At 42.2% G+C, this 19,161-nt stretch overlaps 1 protein-coding gene across 1 annotated transcript; it reads right to left on the bottom strand.

Moving 5' to 3' along the window:
* Positions 1 to 15,461: 15,461 nt before the first annotated feature.
* On the bottom strand, positions 15,462 to 18,107 carry TSPO2 (translocator protein 2). The gene is made up of 4 exons (XM_049875256.1): positions 18,048 to 18,107; positions 16,632 to 16,824; positions 16,067 to 16,208; positions 15,462 to 15,667 (listed from the first exon to the last, which is right to left on the bottom strand). Exons 2-4 carry the CDS (start codon positions 16,802 to 16,804, stop codon positions 15,467 to 15,469), a joined length of 516 nt encoding a protein of 171 aa, XP_049731213.1. The 5' UTR covers positions 16,805 to 16,824; positions 18,048 to 18,107; the 3' UTR covers positions 15,462 to 15,466.
* Positions 18,108 to 19,161: the final 1,054 nt, after the last annotated feature.

The following is a 19,161-nucleotide window of genomic DNA, read 5'->3' as shown; positions in this document are numbered from 1 at the left end:
GATACACAGATTTTGGTGGGGGGAGGGGGACATAATTCAATCCAAGATAGTTGTAGAGCCTATTCTCTGGCCATTGTTATTTATACATTAAACTTATAAATTAAAACAGCTCTGTTTTTTTTTTGGTTTGTGTATAAAAGGAGTTCTAAATTAAAGAGTCAGTCATTTTGTGCTTGTGGCTCTGGTCAGACAGACCCACAGACCTGAGGAGGGTTTATTCCCTTTCCTGGCTGTTAGAAAGTTTAGGAAATGCCACCAGCAAATTGGGTCTCAAACTGTCTCAAACTGTAGCATATTATCAGAACCATATGAAAGAGGCAGCCTCCTGGGTTTTGCTTCCACATAAAAGTAACAGCTAACATTTATTGAAGGAACCCTGGTGGTGCAAAGGTTAAGTGCTTGGCTGCTAACCAAAATTTGGTAGTTCAAACCCACAAAGAGGCTCCATGAGAAAGACCTGGTGATTTACTTCAGTGAAGATTCCAGAAAACCAAACCCATTGCGGTCAAGTCAATTCTGACTCATAGTGATCCTTTAGGACAGTAGAACTGCCCCCATAGGGTTCCCAAGGCTGTAATCTTCATGGCTCATCTGGTTCCAACTTGGGATTGATTTGATGGCAATGGGTTTGGTTTTGTATTTATTCTTTACAGAATCAGACTGCTGCATCTTTCTCCTTAGGAGTGCTTAACAACTCTGCCACCAGGGCTCCTTCTGTAAAAATTTCAGCCTAGAAAACTCCAGGGGGTGACTAACTGACTCGACAGCACCCAAAACAACATTTATTGAGCACTTACTCTGTGCCAGACACCATTTTATCCGCTACAGGCAGTCCTCAGATTACAAATGGGTTCTGTTCCTAAGTCTGTCTTTAAGTTGAATTTGTATGTAAATTGGAACAGTTAAGTATGGCTCATATCTAATATCAGTTATTCAAATGTTTATCTTAGTATTTAGTATATAGTGTACATTTCTACGCATAAAAAACATTAAAGAAACATTTCTAGATACACTAAAACGTCTTTAACATAATGATACGTAATAATAATAATGTTTTGGTGTGCGTCCCAAAGTAGCACCCATTTGTTATTACAAACCATTGTATGTACCTTGAATTTTTAAATAGGTTTTATGAGGGCTGGTTTGTAAGTAAGGGTTGTGCATAGGTTGGATGTTCATAACCCAGGGACTGCCTGTATCTCATTTACTTTTCCCCAAAAGGGGACTCCATTCCAAACAATAGGAACCTACAAGGTTCCCATTTTACAGATGAGGAAAATGAAACACAGTTAAGGAAGTCACATGGGCTTACCAGTTAATAAATGACAAGGTCAATACCCAGTCCCAGGATGGTCTGATTCCAGGGCCCTCACTGTGTATCATGTCACCCTATAGCCCTCATTGGGGAGGGGGTCCTGGGGGCCACACCTGTAACAGGCACCAAGGAAGGCAGTGGCCACACTTTGAGAAGCAATGCCGTAGGGCAGCAGTTCTCAACCGGCTGCACATTAGAACCACCTGAGAAATTTTAAAAATGATAGATACTCTTTTCTTCCCCTGAGAGTCTTTTTCGATTGGTCTGGAGTGTGTGTGCGGGGTAAGAGCAGCTCTGTTAAAAGCTCCCGATGTGACCTCACCAGGCAGCAGGGTGGAGGCTCCTTACTGCAATATGTGTGGGCCTTCTATCTGGTCTTGTTAGGATTTGGGGAGGCAGCCCCTTACCCAGCAGAGTCACTCCTTAGCACCATCAGGACTATGAAACAACAGCAGAAGAAAGTAAGAGGAGGGAAGAGACAAAAATAAAAAACCAAATGAGAAAGTTTAGGAAAAGAAGCAAGAGAGAAGGTCTGGACAAGAATTTCCTGTTGGATTCACCCTTCAACACCCTGAGGTTTATACCTTTTATTTCTTCCCAACATTTTTTCTTATTATAGTAGTAATTTATTGATTTTGTAAAAAATGAAAAGTATGAGAGTATACTAAAACAAAAACATAAAATGATCTATAATCTTACTTCTTAGAGATAACTACACATAGGGTCTGAGCATAGTACCTTGATATAAATAATTTGGATCCTGAACATGGCGCTAAAGACAGAAGCACCACACCGTCCCTCCACAGCAAAGACCTGAAAAACTAAGTAAAACAGAGACAAACGTCAATCCTGGAACCCTAAGTGTCAAATGAAGAGATAAAGAACTCACTCAAACACTGAATAGAATAAGAAACTGACAGAGAACAGAGAGCTAGAAGAGTTACGAGCAGAGGTCCCCTATCAGTTAATGCAGCATGGATGTGCCATCTTGAACACTTGTTGGAGATAAGTGGACAGAGAGTAAGGGAAAGCAGCTTCACGGACCTCCCAGCAGGAGAGAGAGCACCCGCTGGACCTGCCCAGCCGCACCATACTGCAGAAGCTGAGCATCTGGCCCTGCCCATTGGACAAAGAGGTGGAAATATCATGCCCACAGATGAGCAAAGAACAAAGAATGCACAGCCCGCCTGCTCGGACATAGCCAAATAAAACAAAAAAGCAGGATGAAACAAACAAATCTACAGTCAATAAACAAACAAAATAACTAATGAATGTTCCAAAGACAGCAAACAATATCAAAACATATATATGTATATATAAACAAGACAGGATGGTTCCAGAAGGTGTCCAAAATAAAATACCAGGTGGCTTTCCAGTAGAAGAAAAGGCACTGGAACTACCTGGTAGGAATTCAAATCTCTAATATTCAGAGCTATCCAAGGGTTGAGGCAAAAAGCAGACAAAAATGAGGAAAAAATAGACAAATTCATTGAAAAGGCAGACAAACTCACGGAAAATACAGACAAAACAATGGAAGAGTTCAGGAAAATAATATAGGAACAAAATATCAAAATAAATTCACAACTAGAAATCATACAAGATCAATAATTAGAAATCCAAAAGATAAACAACAAGATTTCAGAAATGGACCGTGTCATAGAAGGTCTGAGAAGCAGGTTTAAAACGATAGAAGACAGGATCAGCTAAACTGAAGACAAATACCTGAATATCCATTGAGGAAAAATCAGAGAAAGAACGAAGAAAAGTGAAGAAATCATGAGAATGATGTGGGATACAATCAAAAGCAAAACTTTGAGAGTGATTGGATTTCCAGAACAGGGGGAGAGAACAGAAAGCACAGAGAGGATCATTAAAGAATTACTGGCAGAAAACTTCCCTAATATCATGAAAGATGAAAAGCTGACCACCCAAGAAGTCCAGTGTACCTCATATAGGATAGACCCCAAAAGAAAATCACCAAAGCATGTCATAATCACACTTGCTAAAACCAAAGACAAAGAAAGAATCCTGAGAGCAGCTTGAGAAAAATGAAAAGTCACATACAGAGGGGAAACAATAAGACTAAGCTTTGATTACTCGGCAGAAACCATGCAGGCAAGAAGGCAATGGGATGACATATATAAAACCTTGAAAGAAAAAAATTGCCAACCAAGAATGATATATTCTGCAAAACTCTTGTTCAAAAACGATGGTGAAATTAGGACATTTCCAGATGGACAGAAATTGAGGGAATATGTAAAAACCAAACCAAACTTACAGAATTATTAAAGGGAGTCCTTCCATTTGAGAACAAACAACATTAGACGACAGCCTGAATCTAGAATGCAGAATTGCAGCAGCCAGATACCAACTGTCATGGATTGAACTGTGTCCCCCAGAAATATGTGTCAACTTGGCTAGGCCATGATTCCCAGTTTTGTGTGGTTATCCTCCATTTTGTGATTGTAATTTTGTGTTAAAGAAGATTAGGGTGGGATTGTAACACCCTTACTAAGGTCACATCTCTGATCCAGTGTAAAGGGAGTTTTCCTGGAGTGTCGTCTGCACCACCTTTTATCTTAGAAGAGATAAAAGGAAAGGGAAGAAAGCAGAGAGGAGGACCTCATACCACCAAGAAAGCAGTGCAGGGAGCAGAGTGCATCCTTTCGACCTGGGATTCCTGCACGGAGAAGCTCCTAGTCCAGGGGAAGATTGATGACAAGGACCTTCCTCCAGAGCCAACAGAGAGAGAAAGCCTTCCTCTGGAGCTGATGCCCTGAATTTGGACGTCTAGCCTACTAGACTGTAATAGAAAATAAATTTCTTTGTTGAAGCCATACAGTTTTGGTATTTCTGTTATAGCAGCACTAGATGACTAAGACACCAACCTAGGAAATGAACTCTCAAGGACTATTCAAAGCCAAAAGATTTACAGCAGAGAACCAAAGAGCCTAATCTGTAAATGACAGCAACATCAGAACAATAAAAGAAGGAATAGTGTAGGTATAGAACTTTCTAATAGAGAGAACTGCAAGGCAATACCAAGTAATAAAAGGCTGATTCAAACTTAAGAAGATAAGGGTAAATTTCAAGGTAACCACCAAGAAAGTTAACAAACCTACTCATCAAAATAACGAAGAAAAACATAAAGTCACAGTAGAAACAAAAAAAACAAACAAAAGGAATTCAGCACAAGAGAGTAAGAGGAACAAAGAAAACATCAGCACCACAAAAACAAAAACAAAACCCACAAAATGACAGCAATAAACTCACACCTGTCAATAATTACACTGAACGTAAATGGCCTACATGCACCCATAAAGAGAAAGAGAGTGACAGAATGGATTAAAAAAACAGAATCCATCTATATGCTGTCTACAAGAGACACACCTTAGAAACAAAGAGGTAAATTTACTAAAATCAAAGGATGGAAAAAAATATATCAAGCAAATAGCTACCAAAAAAGAGCAGGAGTGGCAATACTGATCCAAGATAAAATAGACTTTAAGCAAAATCCACCATAAAAGACAAAGAAGGGCACTGTCTTAGTCATCTAGTGCTGCTATAGCAGGAATAACACAAGTAAATGGCTTTAACAGAGAGAAATTAATTTTCTCACAGTCTAGTAGGCTGAAAGTCCAAATTCAGGGCTTCAGCTCCAGGGGGAGGCTTTCTCTCTCTGTTGGCTCTGGAAGAAGGTCCTTGTCATCAATCTTCCCCTGGACTAGGAGCTTCTCAGGTGCAGGGACCCCAGGAAAGGACGTGATCTGCTCCCAGTGCTGCTTTCTTGGTGGTATGAGGTCCCCAACTCTCTATTTGCTTCCCTTCCTTTTATCTCTTGTAAGATAAAAGGTAGTGCAGGCCAGCCCCCAGGGAAACTCCCTTTACATTGGATCCGGGATGTGACCTGAGCAAGGGTGTTACATCCCACTCTAATCCACTTTAACCACAGGCAGAGATTATGATTTATAACACATAGGAAAATCACAAAATGGAGGACAACCACACAATACTGGGAATCATGGCCTAACAAAGTTGACACATATTTTCTGGGGACACAATTCAATCCATGACAGGTACTATATAATGATTAAAGGGATGATCCATCATGAAGACATAACCATAATATCTAGGCACCCAATGACAGGGCTCCAAAATACATAAAACAAACTCTAACAGCACTGAAAAGAGAAATTGACAATTCCACAATAATAGCAGGAGACTTCAACACACCACTCTTGGTGAAGGATAGAAGATCTAGAAAGAAACTCAACAAAGGTACAGAAGATCTAAAGGACGCAATCAGCCAACTTGAACTCATAGACATATATAGAACAGTCTACCCAACACCTGCAAAGTACACATTCTTTTCCAATGCACATGGAACATTTTCCAGTATACACCACATCTTAGGCCACAAAGCAACCCTTGACAAAATCCAAAATATTGAGATAATACAAAGTATCTTCTCTGATCACAACACTATCAAAGTAGAAATTAACAACAGGAAAAAAAAAAACAATTACGTGGAAACTGAATAACACCATGCTTAAAAAAAAAAAAAAAACACTGGGTAATAGAAGAATCCAAAGATGAAATAAAAAAAATTCCTAGAATCAAATGAGAATGAAAACGCATCATACCAAAACCGTTTGGACACAGCAAAGGCAGTCCTCAGAGGTCAATTTATAGCAATGGATGCACACATCAAAAAGAAGAAAGAGACAAAATCAAAACATTAGCTGCACAACTAAAACAGAAAGAGAACATCAAAAGAAAAACACACAGCCACCAGAAGAAAGGAAATAATAAAGATCAGAGCAGAAATAAATGAAATAGAGAGTGGAAAAACAATAGAAAAATCAACAAAACCAAAAGTTAGTTCTTTGAAAGGATCAACAAAATCGACAAACCACTGGCCAAATTGACAAAGGAAAAACACGAGAGAATGAAAATAACCCAGATAATAAACGAAATGGGGGACATTACAACAGAACCAAATGAACTAAAAAAGATCATAACAGAATATTATGAAAACCTATACTCCAACAAATTTGAAAACCTAGAGGAAGTGGGCAAATTTCTAGAAACACACTACCTACCCAAACTAATACAAAATATTGTTGAAAATCTGAATAGACCCATAACAAGAGAAGAGATGGAAAAGGTGTGATGGTTAAGATTGTGCGTCAAATTGGCTGGGCCATGATTCTCAGTGTTTATATGTGATCACTCCCATAATTGAATCTGCTGTGATAGCCAATCAGTTGAAAGGGAGTTTCCTTGGGGATGTGGCCTGCATCTGAATATAAGCAGGTGTTCTGGCTTTTTTTGCTCACTCTGGATCCTGGGACTGTCTCCTGTTCATCTGGCTTCCCGTTCATGGGACTTGAGCTATCAGCTTATCTGCCGATTTTGGGATCTGTTGATCTTCACAGCCTGTGAGTAAGAGCACTGCTCTGCTACCTGCCGATCTTGGGTTCGCCAGCCCCTGAGACTACATGAATCGAGAGAAGACTCTATCATGATCCACGGACTTGGGATGTTCCAGTCTCTACAATCATGTGAGCTGTTTCCTTGATATAAATCTCTCTCTATATTTATATGCTTTACTGGTTTTGCTTCTCTAGAGAACCCAGCCTAAGACAAAAGGTAATAAAAAAAACTCCCAACAAAAAAAAGCCCTGGCCCAGATGGCTTCACTGGAGAATTCTACCAAACATTCAGAGAAGAGCTTACACCAGTATTACTAAAACTATTTCGGAACATAGAAAAGGAAGCAATACTCCCGAATTCATTCTATGAAGCCAGCATAACCCTGATACCAAAACCAGGCAAAGACACCCCAAAAAAAGAAAATTACAGACTAATGTCTCTCGTGAATATAGATGCAAAAATTCTCAACAAAATTCTAGCCAATAGAATTCAGCATCATATCAAAAAAATTATACACCACTACCAAGTGGGATTCATACCAGTTATGCAAGGATGGTTCAACATTAGAACATCAATCAACATAATTCACCACATAAATAAAAGCAAAGAATCACGTGATCATCTGAATCAATGCAGATAAGGCATTTGACAAATTCCGACATCCATTCCTGATAAAAACTCTCAATAAAATAGGTATAGAAGGGAAATTCCTCAACATAATAAAGGGTGTCTATAAAAAACCAACAGCCAACATCATTCTTAATGGAGAGAGGCTGAAAACATTGCCCGTAAGAACTAGACGGTGCCTGGCTACAACTGATGTCTGCCCTGACACGCAACTCAACAGAGAACCCCTGAGGGAGCAGAAGAGCAGTGGGATGCAGACCTCAAATTCTCGTAAAAAGACCAGACTTAATGGTCTGACTGAGGCTAGAAGGACCCTGGCAGTCGTGGTCCCCAGATCTTCTGTTTGCCCAAGACAGGAACTATTCCCAAAGCCAACTCTTCAGACAGGGATTGGACTGGACTACGGGATAGAAAATGATACTGGAGAAGAGTGAGCTTCTTGGATCAAGTAGACACATGAGACTATGTCGGCAGCTTCTATCTGGAGGGGAGATGAGAGGGCAGAGGGGGTCAGAAGCTGGCCAAATGGACACGAAAAGAGAGAGTGGAAGGAAGGAGTGTGCTGTCTCATTAGGGGGAGAGCAACTAAGAGTATATAGCAAGGTGTATATAAATTTGTGTATGAGAGACTGACTGGATTTGTAAACTTTCACTTAAAGCACAATAAAAATTAAAAAAAAAATTCCTGTTGAGAACAGGAACAAGATAAAAATGCCCTTTATCACCTCTCCTATTTAACATTGTGCCAGAAGTCCTAGCTAGAGCAGTAAGGCAAGAAAAAGAAATAAAGGGCATCCAAACTGGTAATGAAGAAGTAAAACTGTCCCTATTTATGAATGATGTGATACTATACATAGAAAACCCAAAGACTCCACGAGAAAACGACTGGAACTAATAGATTCAGCAGAGTAGCAGGATACGAGATAAACATAGAAAAATCAGTTGGATTCTTATACACCAATAAAGAGGACAAGGAAAAGGAAATCAGAAAAACAATACCATTTATAACAGCCCCTAAAAAGTAAAATGCTTAGGAGTAAATCCAACCAGGGAGATAAAAGACAAAACAAACAAACAAACAAACAAAAAATACAAAGAAAACTACAAAATGCTGCTGCAGGAAACCAAAAGAGATCTACATAAATGGAAAAACATACTATGCTCATGAATAGGTAGACTCAACATTGTGAAAATGACAATTTTACCCAAAGCAATTTACAAGTACAATGCAATTCTGATCCAAATATGAATGACATTCTTTAAAGAGATGGAGAAACTAATCGTGAACTTTATATGGAAAGGGAAAAGGGAAAAGTCCCGGGATAAGTAAAGCACTATTGAAGAAGAATAAAGTAGGAGGGCTTGCACTACCTGACCTCAGAGCCTATTATACAGCTACGGTAGCCAAAACAGCCTGGTACTGGTACAACGACAGATACACTGATCAATGGAACAGAATTGAGAACCCAGATGTAAATTCATCCACCTACCATCACCTGATCTTCAACAAGGGCCAAAAAAAAAAAAAAAGCACAAAAAAACAACCAAACCCACAGCTGTTGAGTCAATTCCGACTTGTAGCGATCCTATAGTCCATCAAATGGAGAAAAGACAGTGTTTTTAACAAAGGGTGCTGGCAAAACTGGATGTCCATCTGCAAAAAATGAAACAGGACCTGTACATCATGGCATACATAAAAACTAACTCAAAATGGATCAAAGACCTAAATATAACACCAATACCTCTAAAGATCATAGAAGAAAAAATAGGATCAATGTTAGAGGCCCTAATACATGGCATTAACAGGATACAAACCATAACTAACAGCACACAAACTCCAGAATATAAGCTAGATAACTGGGATCTTCTAAAAATTAAACACATGCTCATCAAAAGACTTCACCAAAAAGAGTAAAAAGAGAACCTACAGACTGGGAAAAAATTTTTGGCTATTACAAATCCAACAAACGTCTAATCTCTAAAATCTACAGGAAAATCCAGCACCTCTACAACAAAAAGATAAATAATCCAATTAAAAACTAGGCAAAGGAAATGAACAGACCCTTCACCAAAGAAGAAAGCACTGGTGGCATAGTGGTTAAGAGCTATGACTGCTAACCAAAAGGTTGGCAGTTCAAACCCACCAGGCATCCCTTGGAAACTCTATGGAGCAGCTCTACTCTGTCCTACAGGGTTGCTATAAGTCGGAATTGACTCGACGGCAATGGGTTTTTTTTTTTTTTTTTTTTTTTTCACCAAAGAAGACACTACAGTGGCTAACAGACATAAGAGGAAATGCTCGCAATCACTAGCCACTAGAGAAATGCAAATCAAAACCACAATGAGATACCATCTCACTCTGACATTACTGGCACAAGTCAAAAAAACAGAAAATAACAAATGTCGGAGAGGCTGTGGGAAGATTTGAACTCTTAAGTGCTGCTGGTGGGAATGCAAAATGATACAACCATTTTGGAAAACGATATGGTGCTTCCTTAGAAAACTAGAAATACCATATGATCCAGCAATCCCACTCCTAGGAATATATCCTAGAGAAATAAGAGCCATCACATGAATAGACATATGCATACCCATGTGCATTGCGGTATTGTTCACAATAGCAAAAGCATAGAAACAACCTAGATTTCCATCAAAAGATGAATGTATAAACAAACTATGATACATACACACAATGGAGTACTACACAACAATAAAGAACAATGACGACTCTGCGAAGCATCTTGTAACATGGGTGAATCTGGAAGGCATTATGCTGAGTGAGATAAGTCAATCACAAAAGGGCAAATATTGTATGAGACCACTACTATGAAAACTCATGAAAAGTTTTACACACAAAAAGAAACAATCTTTGATGGTTATGAGGGAGGGGAGGGGTGGGGATGGAAAAACACTAAGATCAATAGATAAGTGGTAACTTCGGTGAAAGGCAAGACAGTTCACAATACTGGGGAAGCCAGCACAACTTGTACAAGGCAAGGTTATGGAAGCTCCATAGGCACATCCAAACTCCCTGAGGGATGGAATTGCTGGGCTGAGGGCTGTGGGGACCATGGTCTTGGGGACCATCTAGCCCAATTGGCATAACACAGTTTAAAAAGAAAATGTTCTACATTCTACTTTGGTGAGTAGCGTCTGGGGTCTTAAAAGCCTGTAAGTGGCTATCTAAGATAGCCATTGGTCTCACCATTTTGGGAGCAAGGGAGTATGAAGAAAAGTAAAGACACAAGGCAAAGATTAGTCCAAATGACTAGTGGACTACAACTACCACGGCCTCCACCAGACTGAGTCCAGCACAACTAGATGGTGCCTGGCTGCTACCACTGACTGCTCTGACAGGGATCACAATAGAAGGTCCTGGACAGAGTTGGAGAAAAATGTAGAACAAAATTCTAACTCACAATAAAAGACTAGACTTACTGGACTGACAGAGACTAGAGAAACCCCAAGAGTATGGCCCCCAGACACACTTTTAGCTCAGTAATGAAGTCACTCCTGAGGTTCACCCTTCAGCCAAAGATTAGACAGGCCCATAAAAAAAAAAAAGAGACTAAAGGGCACACCAGTCCAGGGGCAAGTACTAGAAGGCAGGAGGGGACAGGAAAGCTGGTAATAGGGAACCCAAGGTTGAGAAGGGAGAGTGTTGACATGTCATGGGGTCGTTAACCAATGTCATAAAACAGCGTGTATTCTAAGTGTTTAATGAGAAGCTAGTTTGTTCTGTAAACCATCATTTAAATTACAAAAAAAAGAAAAATAATTTGGATCCTACTTTAGTATTCTATTTTGCTTTCAGGTAACTTTTTTTTTTTTTAATAATTTTATTGTGCTTTAAGTGAAAGTTTACATATCAAGTCAGTCTGTCACATATAAGCTTATGTACACCTTACTCCATACTCCCACTTACTCTCCACCTAATGAGTTAGCCTGCTCCCTCCTTCCAGTCTCTCCTTTCGTGACGATTTTGCCAGTTTCTAACCCTCTCTACCCTCCTATCTCCCCTCCAGACAGGAGATGCCAACACAGTCTCAAGTGTCCACCTGATACAAGTAGCTCACTCTTCGTCAGCACCTCTCACCACCCCATTGTCCAGTCCAATCCATGTCTGATGAGTTGTCTTCGAGAATGGTTCCTGCCCTAGGCCAACAGAAGGTTTGGGGACCATGACCACCGGGATTCCTCTAGTCTTAGTCAGACTATTAAGTCTGGTCTTTTTATGAGAATTTGGGGTCTGCATCCCACTGTTCTTCTGCTCCCTCAGGGGTTCTCTGTTGTGCTCCCTGTCAGGGCAGTCATCAATTGTGGCCGGGCGCCATCTAGTTCTTCTGGTCTCAGGATGATGTAAGTCTCTGGTTCATGTGGCCCTTTCTGTCTCTTGGGCTCATAGTTATCCTGTGACCTTGGTGTTCTTCATTCTCCTTTGCTCCAGGTGGGTTGAGACCAATTGATGCATCTTAGATGGCCACTTGTTAGCATTTAAGAGCCCAGATACCACATTTCAAAGTGGGATGCAGAATGTTTTCATAATAGAATTATTTTGCCAATTGACTTAGAAGTCCCCTTAAGCCATAGTCCCCAAATCCCCGCCCTTGCCTCTCTGACCTTTGAAGCATTCAGTTTATCCTGGAAACTTCTTTGCTTTTGGTCCAGTCCAGTTGAGCTGACCTTCCGTGTACTGAGTATTGTCCTTCCCTTCACCTAAAGTAGTTCTTATCTACTAATTAATCAGTAAATAACCCTCTCCTACCCTCCCTTCCTCCCTCCCCCTACCCCATAACCACAAAAGTATGTGTTCTTCTCAGTTTGTACTATTTCTCAAGATCTTATAATAGTGGTCTTATACAATAGTTGTCCTTTTGCCTCTGACTAATTTCACTCAGCATAATGCCTTCCAGGTTCCTCCATGTTATGAAATGTTTCACAGATTCCTCACTGTTCTTTATTGATGCGTAGTATTCCGTTGTGTGAATATACCATAATTTATTTAACCATTCGTCCGTTGATGGACACCTTGGTTGCTTCCAGCTTTTTGCTATTGTAAACAGAGGTGCAATAAACATGGGTGTGCATATATCTGTTCGTGTAAAGGCTCTTATTTCTCTAGGGTATATTCCGAGGAGTGGGGTTTCTGGGTTGTATGGTAGTTCTATTTCTAACTTTTTAAGAAAACGCCAGATAGATTTCCAAAGTGGTTGTACCATTTTACATTCCCACCAGCAGTGTATAAGAGTTCCAATCTCTCCACAGCCTCTCCAACATTTATTATTTTGTGTTTTTTGGATTAAAGCCAGCCTTGTTGGAGTGAGATGGAATCTCACTGTAGTTTTAATTTGCATTTCTCTAATGGCTAATGATCGAGAGCATTTTCTCATGTATCTGTTAGCTGCCTGAATATCTTCTTTAGTGAAATGTGTGTTCATATCCTTTGCCCACTTTTTGATTGGGTTGTTTGTCTTTTTGTGGTTGAGTTTTAACAGAATCATATAGATTTTAGAGATCAGGCGCTGGTCTGAGATGTCATAGCTGAAAATTCTTTCCCAGTCTGTAGGTGGTCTTTTTACTCTTTTGGTGAAGTCTTTAGATGAGCAAAGGTGTGTGATTTTTAGGAGCTCCCAGTTATCTGGTTTCTCTTCGTCATTTTTGGTAATGTTTTGTATTCTGTTTATGCCTTGTATTAGGGCTCCTAACATTGTCCCTATTTTTTCTTCCATGATCTTTATCGTTTTAGTCTTTATGTTTAGGTCTTTGATCCACTTGGAGTTAGTTTTTGTGCATGGTGTGAGGTATGGGTCCTGTTTCATTTTTTTGCAAATGGATATCCAGTTATGCCAGCACCATTTGTTAAAAAGACTATCTTTTCCCCAGTTAACTGACACTGGGCCTTTGTCAGATATCAGCTGTTCATGTGTGGATGGATTTATATCTGGGTTCTCAATTCTGTTCCATTGGTCTATGTGCTTGTCGTTGTTCCATTACCAGGCTGTTTTGACTACTGTGGCTGTATAATATGTTCTAAAATCAGGTAGAGTGAGACCTCCCACTTTGTTCTTCTTTTCCAGTAATGCTTTACTTATCTGGGGCTTCTTTCCCTTCCATATGAAGTTGGTGATTTGTTTCTCCATCACATTAAAAAATGTCATTGGAATTTGAATCGGAAGTGCATTGTATGTATGTATAGATAGCTTTTGGTAGAATAGGCATTTTTACTATGTTAAGTCTTCCTATCCATGAGCAAGGTATGTTTTTCCACTTATGTAGGTCCTTTTTAGTTTCTTGCACTAGTACCTTGTAGTTTTCTTTGTATAGGTCTTTTACATCTTTGGTAAGATTTATTCCTAAGTATTTTATCTTCTTGGGGGCTACTGTGAATGGTATTGATTTGGTGACTTCCTCTTTGATGTTCTTTTTGTTGATGTAGAGGAATCCAAGTGTTTTTTGTATGTTTATCTTATAACCTGAGACTCTGCCAAACTCTTCTATTAGCTTCAGTAGTTTTCTTGAGGATTCCTTAGGGTTTTCTGTGTATAAGATCATGTCATCTGCAAATAGAGATAATTTTACTTTCTCCTTGCCAATCCGGATGCCCTTTATTTCTTTATCTAGCCTAATTGCTCTGCCTAGGACCTCTAGCACAATGTTGAATAAGAGCGGTGATAAAGGGCATCCTTGTCTGGTTCCCGTTCTCAAGGGAAATGCTTTCAGGTTCTCTCCATTTTGGGTGATGTTGGCTGTTGTCTTTGTATAGGTGCCCTTTATTATGTTGAGGAATTTTCCTTCAATTCCTATTTTGGTAACAGTTTTTATCATAAATGGGTGTTGGACTTTGTCAAATGCCTTTTCTGCATCAATTGATAAGATCATGTGGTTTTTGTCTTTTGTTTTATTTATATGGTGGATTACATTAATGGTTTTTCTAATATTAAACCAGCCTTGCATACCTGCTATAAATCCCACTTGGTCTTGGTGGATTATTTTTTTGATATGTTGTTGAATTCTATTGGCTAGAATTTTGTTGAGGATTTTTGGATCTATGTTCAGGAGGGATATAGGTCTGTAATTTTCTTTTTTTGTGGTGTCTTTACCTGGTTTTGGTATCAGGAATATGGTGGCTTCATAGAATGAGTTAGGTAGTATTCCATCATTTTCTATGCTTTGAAATACCTTTAGTAGTAGTGGTATTAACTCTTCTCTGAAAGTTTGGTAGAACTCTGCAGTGGAGCTGTCTGGGCCAGGGCTTTTTTTTTGTTGGGAGTTTTTTGATTGCTTTTAGGTAAGTTTTTAAAAAGATTTTGTTTTTCAGGTACTTGAGTCCTCCACGTGGATGAACCTTGAAAACGTTATGCTGTGTGAAAAAAGTTAGTCACAAAAGGACAAATACTGTATGATCTCACATGTGAAATAAGCAAGTATATAGAAACTGAAGATTATTAATGGCTACCAGAGGTGGGAGGGAGGGGGAAAGGGGACATTCTTGTTTGGGGGGCATTGAGTTTATGTTAATTGTGGTGTAATGTTTTGAAAAAAGATAGGAATAATGGTGGCACAACATAAAAGATGTAATCAATGTCATTGAATTGTAAATGTGGAAGTTACGGTATTGCCAAATGTTTTGGTGTGTTTATCTTACCACAGTATTAAAAAAAAAATCGGCATCCAAAATCTTTATGCTGGGTTTGGGGGGCAGTGGGTGGAGCTGGTGACAATGTGCCCACTCCTCCCTACACATGCACTTACAGACTTACACACACACAGAGACCCTCCTATTCACACCCTGCAGCCCTCCACACCTACGGTCACATCACATACTCAAAGCTAGTAACAGGATTTTATTACTTGCATGTGAAAAAAAAGTAAAGTAAGTTTCTCCTTCTTTCCCATTTCTCTGAATTTTCATGACAAGTGGCACCAGGGGACCTAGGAGGGTGGCCACATTGGGACAGGTTACCCTTAAGGAATCATCAATCCCTGGCCAGCTCCTCTCCGCCCCTCTCCCTGCCCTAGCTCCAAAGCCCTGCCTGCAGTCCCTTCTCCCCTCCCTGCCCTGGCCCTCCTCTCCGATGCCCTAGTGCCTCAGTTACTCTTCTCCTCTTTGGGCTGAGGCCGGTGCTCTGGACAATGGCTGTCCATCCACAGGTGGTAGGCGATTACAGCAGTCATGGTGAGCCAGGCCAGGTAGGGCAGTAGAAGCAGGGCCGCCAGCTTGTTGATGGGGTTCCAGATAAGTGCCATGCTCGCCACTAGCCCGTAGAGCAGCAGGAGGTGCAGCAGGGCCTGGGCAGAGCGCAGGGCAGTCAGGCAGGCTGCCTGGGGAACCAGCCCCCAACCCTTTTACAGTACCCCGTGTCCAACCAAGAAGCCAAGTTCCTGGGGCTTCGTACACTCAACAGGAGTGCAGGGAAGTCCGCCCACCTGTTTCCTGCCTGCACCTCATTGATTTGCTGTATTATCTGTTTCTGAGGACCTGGTGGTTTTACCTTCTCATTTTTTGTTTTTAGTGTCCTTGGAGGGCCCTGGTGGTGCAGTGGTTCGAATTCACCAGCTGCTCCTTGGAAACCCTATGGGGCAGTTCTACTCTTTCCTGTAAGATCACTATGAGTAGGAATTGACTCGACGGCAATGGATTTTAGTTATGGTGAGTGACCTTGCACTACTGAGCACTGAGTGCCTTACCAGACCAGGGTTGTCGGCTGTGAAAAAGAGAATCAGGACGGTCCAGCTGATGGTGAGCTGTACAGCATAGAGGCCAAGAGGCAGGACTAAGGGCCACCCAAGGCCCCCTCCCAGGTCCCTCCACACCAGGTAGGAGGCATAGCTGTGGGAAGACAGTGGCAGAAGCACTCAGAGGGAGGGTGTGCCATGACAAATAGAGGAGGCATTCTATTATAAGGACTCTTGGTGATCAAGAGGGAGCCCTTGTGGCCAAAATGGTAGCAAGTGGGTCTAGGCAGCGTTTGAGGACCAGAGGAAGTTGGTGGGAGGAACTGGGCAAGGAATGGGGAGACTTGCAGAGGGAGGAGGCAGAGGGCTGGCTGGAATCCTAGGCAGACCCAGAGGGTTTCTGCAAATGTTTTACAGCCTTCGCTGGTAAGGAGCCTTGAACCTCTGGTTGTGACCCTTCTACCCTCCTCTCATGCCATCCCTTTGGAAGCCAATATGTGGCAGTATTTCAGGGTTAGGGAGACTTATTTCCACACCATGCGGTACCAGGGCCATGGCGTGAGAAATGGAAACTTACCCCATGACCGAGTAGATGGCTGTCCACACGAGCAACAAGGCTTTGTGGGGTGGGCACCAGGGCAGCTTCCTGAGGCCCTTACACCAACCAGGCATTTGATGACGGGCAAACAGCCACACCATAATAGGCCCTAGGTGGGGAAGGGCCACAAAGATGGCCCCTTGAGGCCACATTCTCCTTGAGGAGGCCAAATCTGGGGAGGTGGAGAACATACTAAGTATGAGCCTTACCCTGTGCCTCCTCCTCTACCTCCTGACCTGATGCTATCCCCTGGCCTGAGTCCTTCGCCCCCATCTTGGGCCTAACTCCAACCCTACCTCCTTTGAGACCTCTCTGCCCACATTGCCTTGCCCTTTATCTGCCTTCCATAGATTTATTTTCTTCACACCACTCATTTGGCACTCGGCGGATACTGTCTAGTATTGTTAGCAGTTTCTGAGTAAAAGGTTTCCCTCCCCCAGCATGTGTCTGGCTTCTGAAGGCAGGTCCAGGCGTGACTGCCTTTCTACCTCTCACAGCATGTGGCACTTGGCTGGGTACAGAGTAGACCCTCAATAGGAACAGTGTCTTAAACTGAACCCAGCTATGCTGATGGTAGCCAACCTGATCCCGTTGCATTTGGAAGGACCAAATGCTGAAGGGAGGAGCCTGGGGGTCTCTCCTAGTCAACACCAGGCCCGGCCCATCTGCCCCAGGCTTATCTCACCACACCAGATTGGCATACAACAGGAGTCCCACCCAGCCTGATCTCCTGCCAAATGCAAACTCAGCTGAGTGGCTCTGTGGACTCCTTTCTCTGAAGGCTTAGCTCTCTTCTTCCCCTGGAGACTCAGGGACTGGATAAGACTCCCCCTACATCTCCAGAGGGTCAAGCCACAAACTCAAAAGCCCAGATTTCTTGCAGCCTAACTTCTCAAGGAAACAAACTGCCCGGCCTTTGATTTAAAAATCTGCAATGTTCATTTGTATGCTGCTTTGCAAGTCATTTGCATATGGGACACTGTTCAGATCTTCTGCCAACCAAGGACCCCACCCAATAACATTCTTCCCCTTTGTGTGTGGTATATCAGCCTCCTACCATTGACAGGGTTTGAAGGAAAGAAAAATCTAGTCATTCTCAGCGTTCTGGAATGGCTGTCTAATTCGGCTTTTCCTGTCAGGTATCACTAACCATGTCTTGGAATTTCCTGGGACAGGGCTGGCCAGCCTGCCTGCCTGTGCATCTGTCCGTTGTTCCTCTGCTCCTCCTCACAGCCCATTTGCTCATCTGCCTTCCTGTCTCTTTCTCTGTTTTCTGTTTTTCTATCCAGTGTAGGAGGTTCCCTCCACTCTTACCCTCCCCTTCTCCATCCTCTTTTCTCCTTTTACCCACCCCTCCCAGCACCCTTTTCTTCCCAGACCTTGCATTCCCCTTACCTCAGGCAGCACACTTCCCAGACTGGTGCCTGATGATATATGATGTGTAGAAGGCAGAGGAGGGTGGGGGACAGGGAGAAGGGTGGAGTGGAGTTGCCAGCTGGCCTGCTTTCTTCCAATGACAAGCATGATGACACTGACTGGGGAGGCCAGAGAGCTGACTGCATGCCCCCTTCAGTCTCCTCTTGGCAGGTGACCCCTGGCCTGCTAGGCCCTTCATGGTGCCTAGCTTCTGAAGGAGCCTTTTGATGGAATGGTTGAGGCTTTGGCCCTGGGACACGGAGACCTCTTGAGACAGCTTAGCCCCTACGCTATAAGGCTACTGATTGTTGCCTGTGGTTTCTGCATCCCTGTGAACCCGCTTTGTGTCCATGGGCATGGTGAGGGTCCTCAGGTTTCCCCAGAGCCTTCTTATAACTGGGATTATCTCCAAGTGAGGCAAGCACCAGCTTTGGAAGTGAGTTCATGACACATAGACATAGCCCGTGGTTATAGCCTTCTAGTTGGCACGACCCACTCAAACTTGGTAGTCTAGCTTGACTGATCTTTCACAAATCCCTGGGACTTCATGACTCAGAGGACAAACCAGCCTCCTGTGTGACTCAGACAGAGCTTTGTCCAACAAAGACTTATACCTTCCCTCCTCCATCCTGACCAAAGTTCTGAAGTGCCCTTCCTTGCTCGGCCTTTAGACATGAGGTCACTTTCCCAGAAGCTGGCTGCTCTCCATCCATTTCTTTGCCACATCTCTGTGCTTTGGGGAACCCAGCTCCTCTGGGAGGTGTTTATCCCGTCTTCTCGCCTCCGCCGGGGGAAGGAAGCAGAGGGCAGGGGGTTGCAGTAAAGGACAAGAGGCTAGGAAATCATTAACCGAGACCAAAGCAACGGAAGTTACTTATTTTCTATGGGAGATGATAACTGGGGGCAGGGGTTGTTCACTACAGTTCTTCTACTGTAGGAAGCAGACCCTGGAGATAACAAACCATTTACTGAGCACCCATTTTTTTGGTAGGTGTTTTACATTTATCATGGAGCCTTGGTGGCACAGTGGTTAAGAGTTTAACTCCCAAGCAAAATGTTGGCATTTCAAATCTACCAGCCACTCTTGAAAACC

Source organism: Elephas maximus, chromosome 1, assembly GCF_024166365.1.
Source record: "Elephas maximus indicus isolate mEleMax1 chromosome 1, mEleMax1 primary haplotype, whole genome shotgun sequence".
NCBI lineage: Eukaryota > Metazoa > Chordata > Mammalia > Proboscidea > Elephantidae > Elephas > Elephas maximus.
Note: the sequence above shows the minus strand (reverse complement) of the source record. Positions and strands in the feature narration are given on the sequence as shown.

Bases quoted from the DNA above. Each gene is read 5' to 3' on its own strand.
- TSPO2 (XM_049875256.1), bottom strand. From the start codon at position 16,804: ATGTGGCCTCAAGGGGCCATCTTTGTGGCCCTTCCCCACCTAGGGCCT. The intron at 16,209-16,631 runs GTAAGTTTCCAT...GTCTTCCCACAG, and splicing joins GCCATCTACTCGGTCATGGG to CTATGCCTCCTACCTGGTGT. The intron at 15,668-16,066 runs GTAAGGCACTCA...CGCTCTGCCCAG, and splicing joins CAGCCGACAACCCTGGTCTG to GCCCTGCTGCACCTCCTGCT.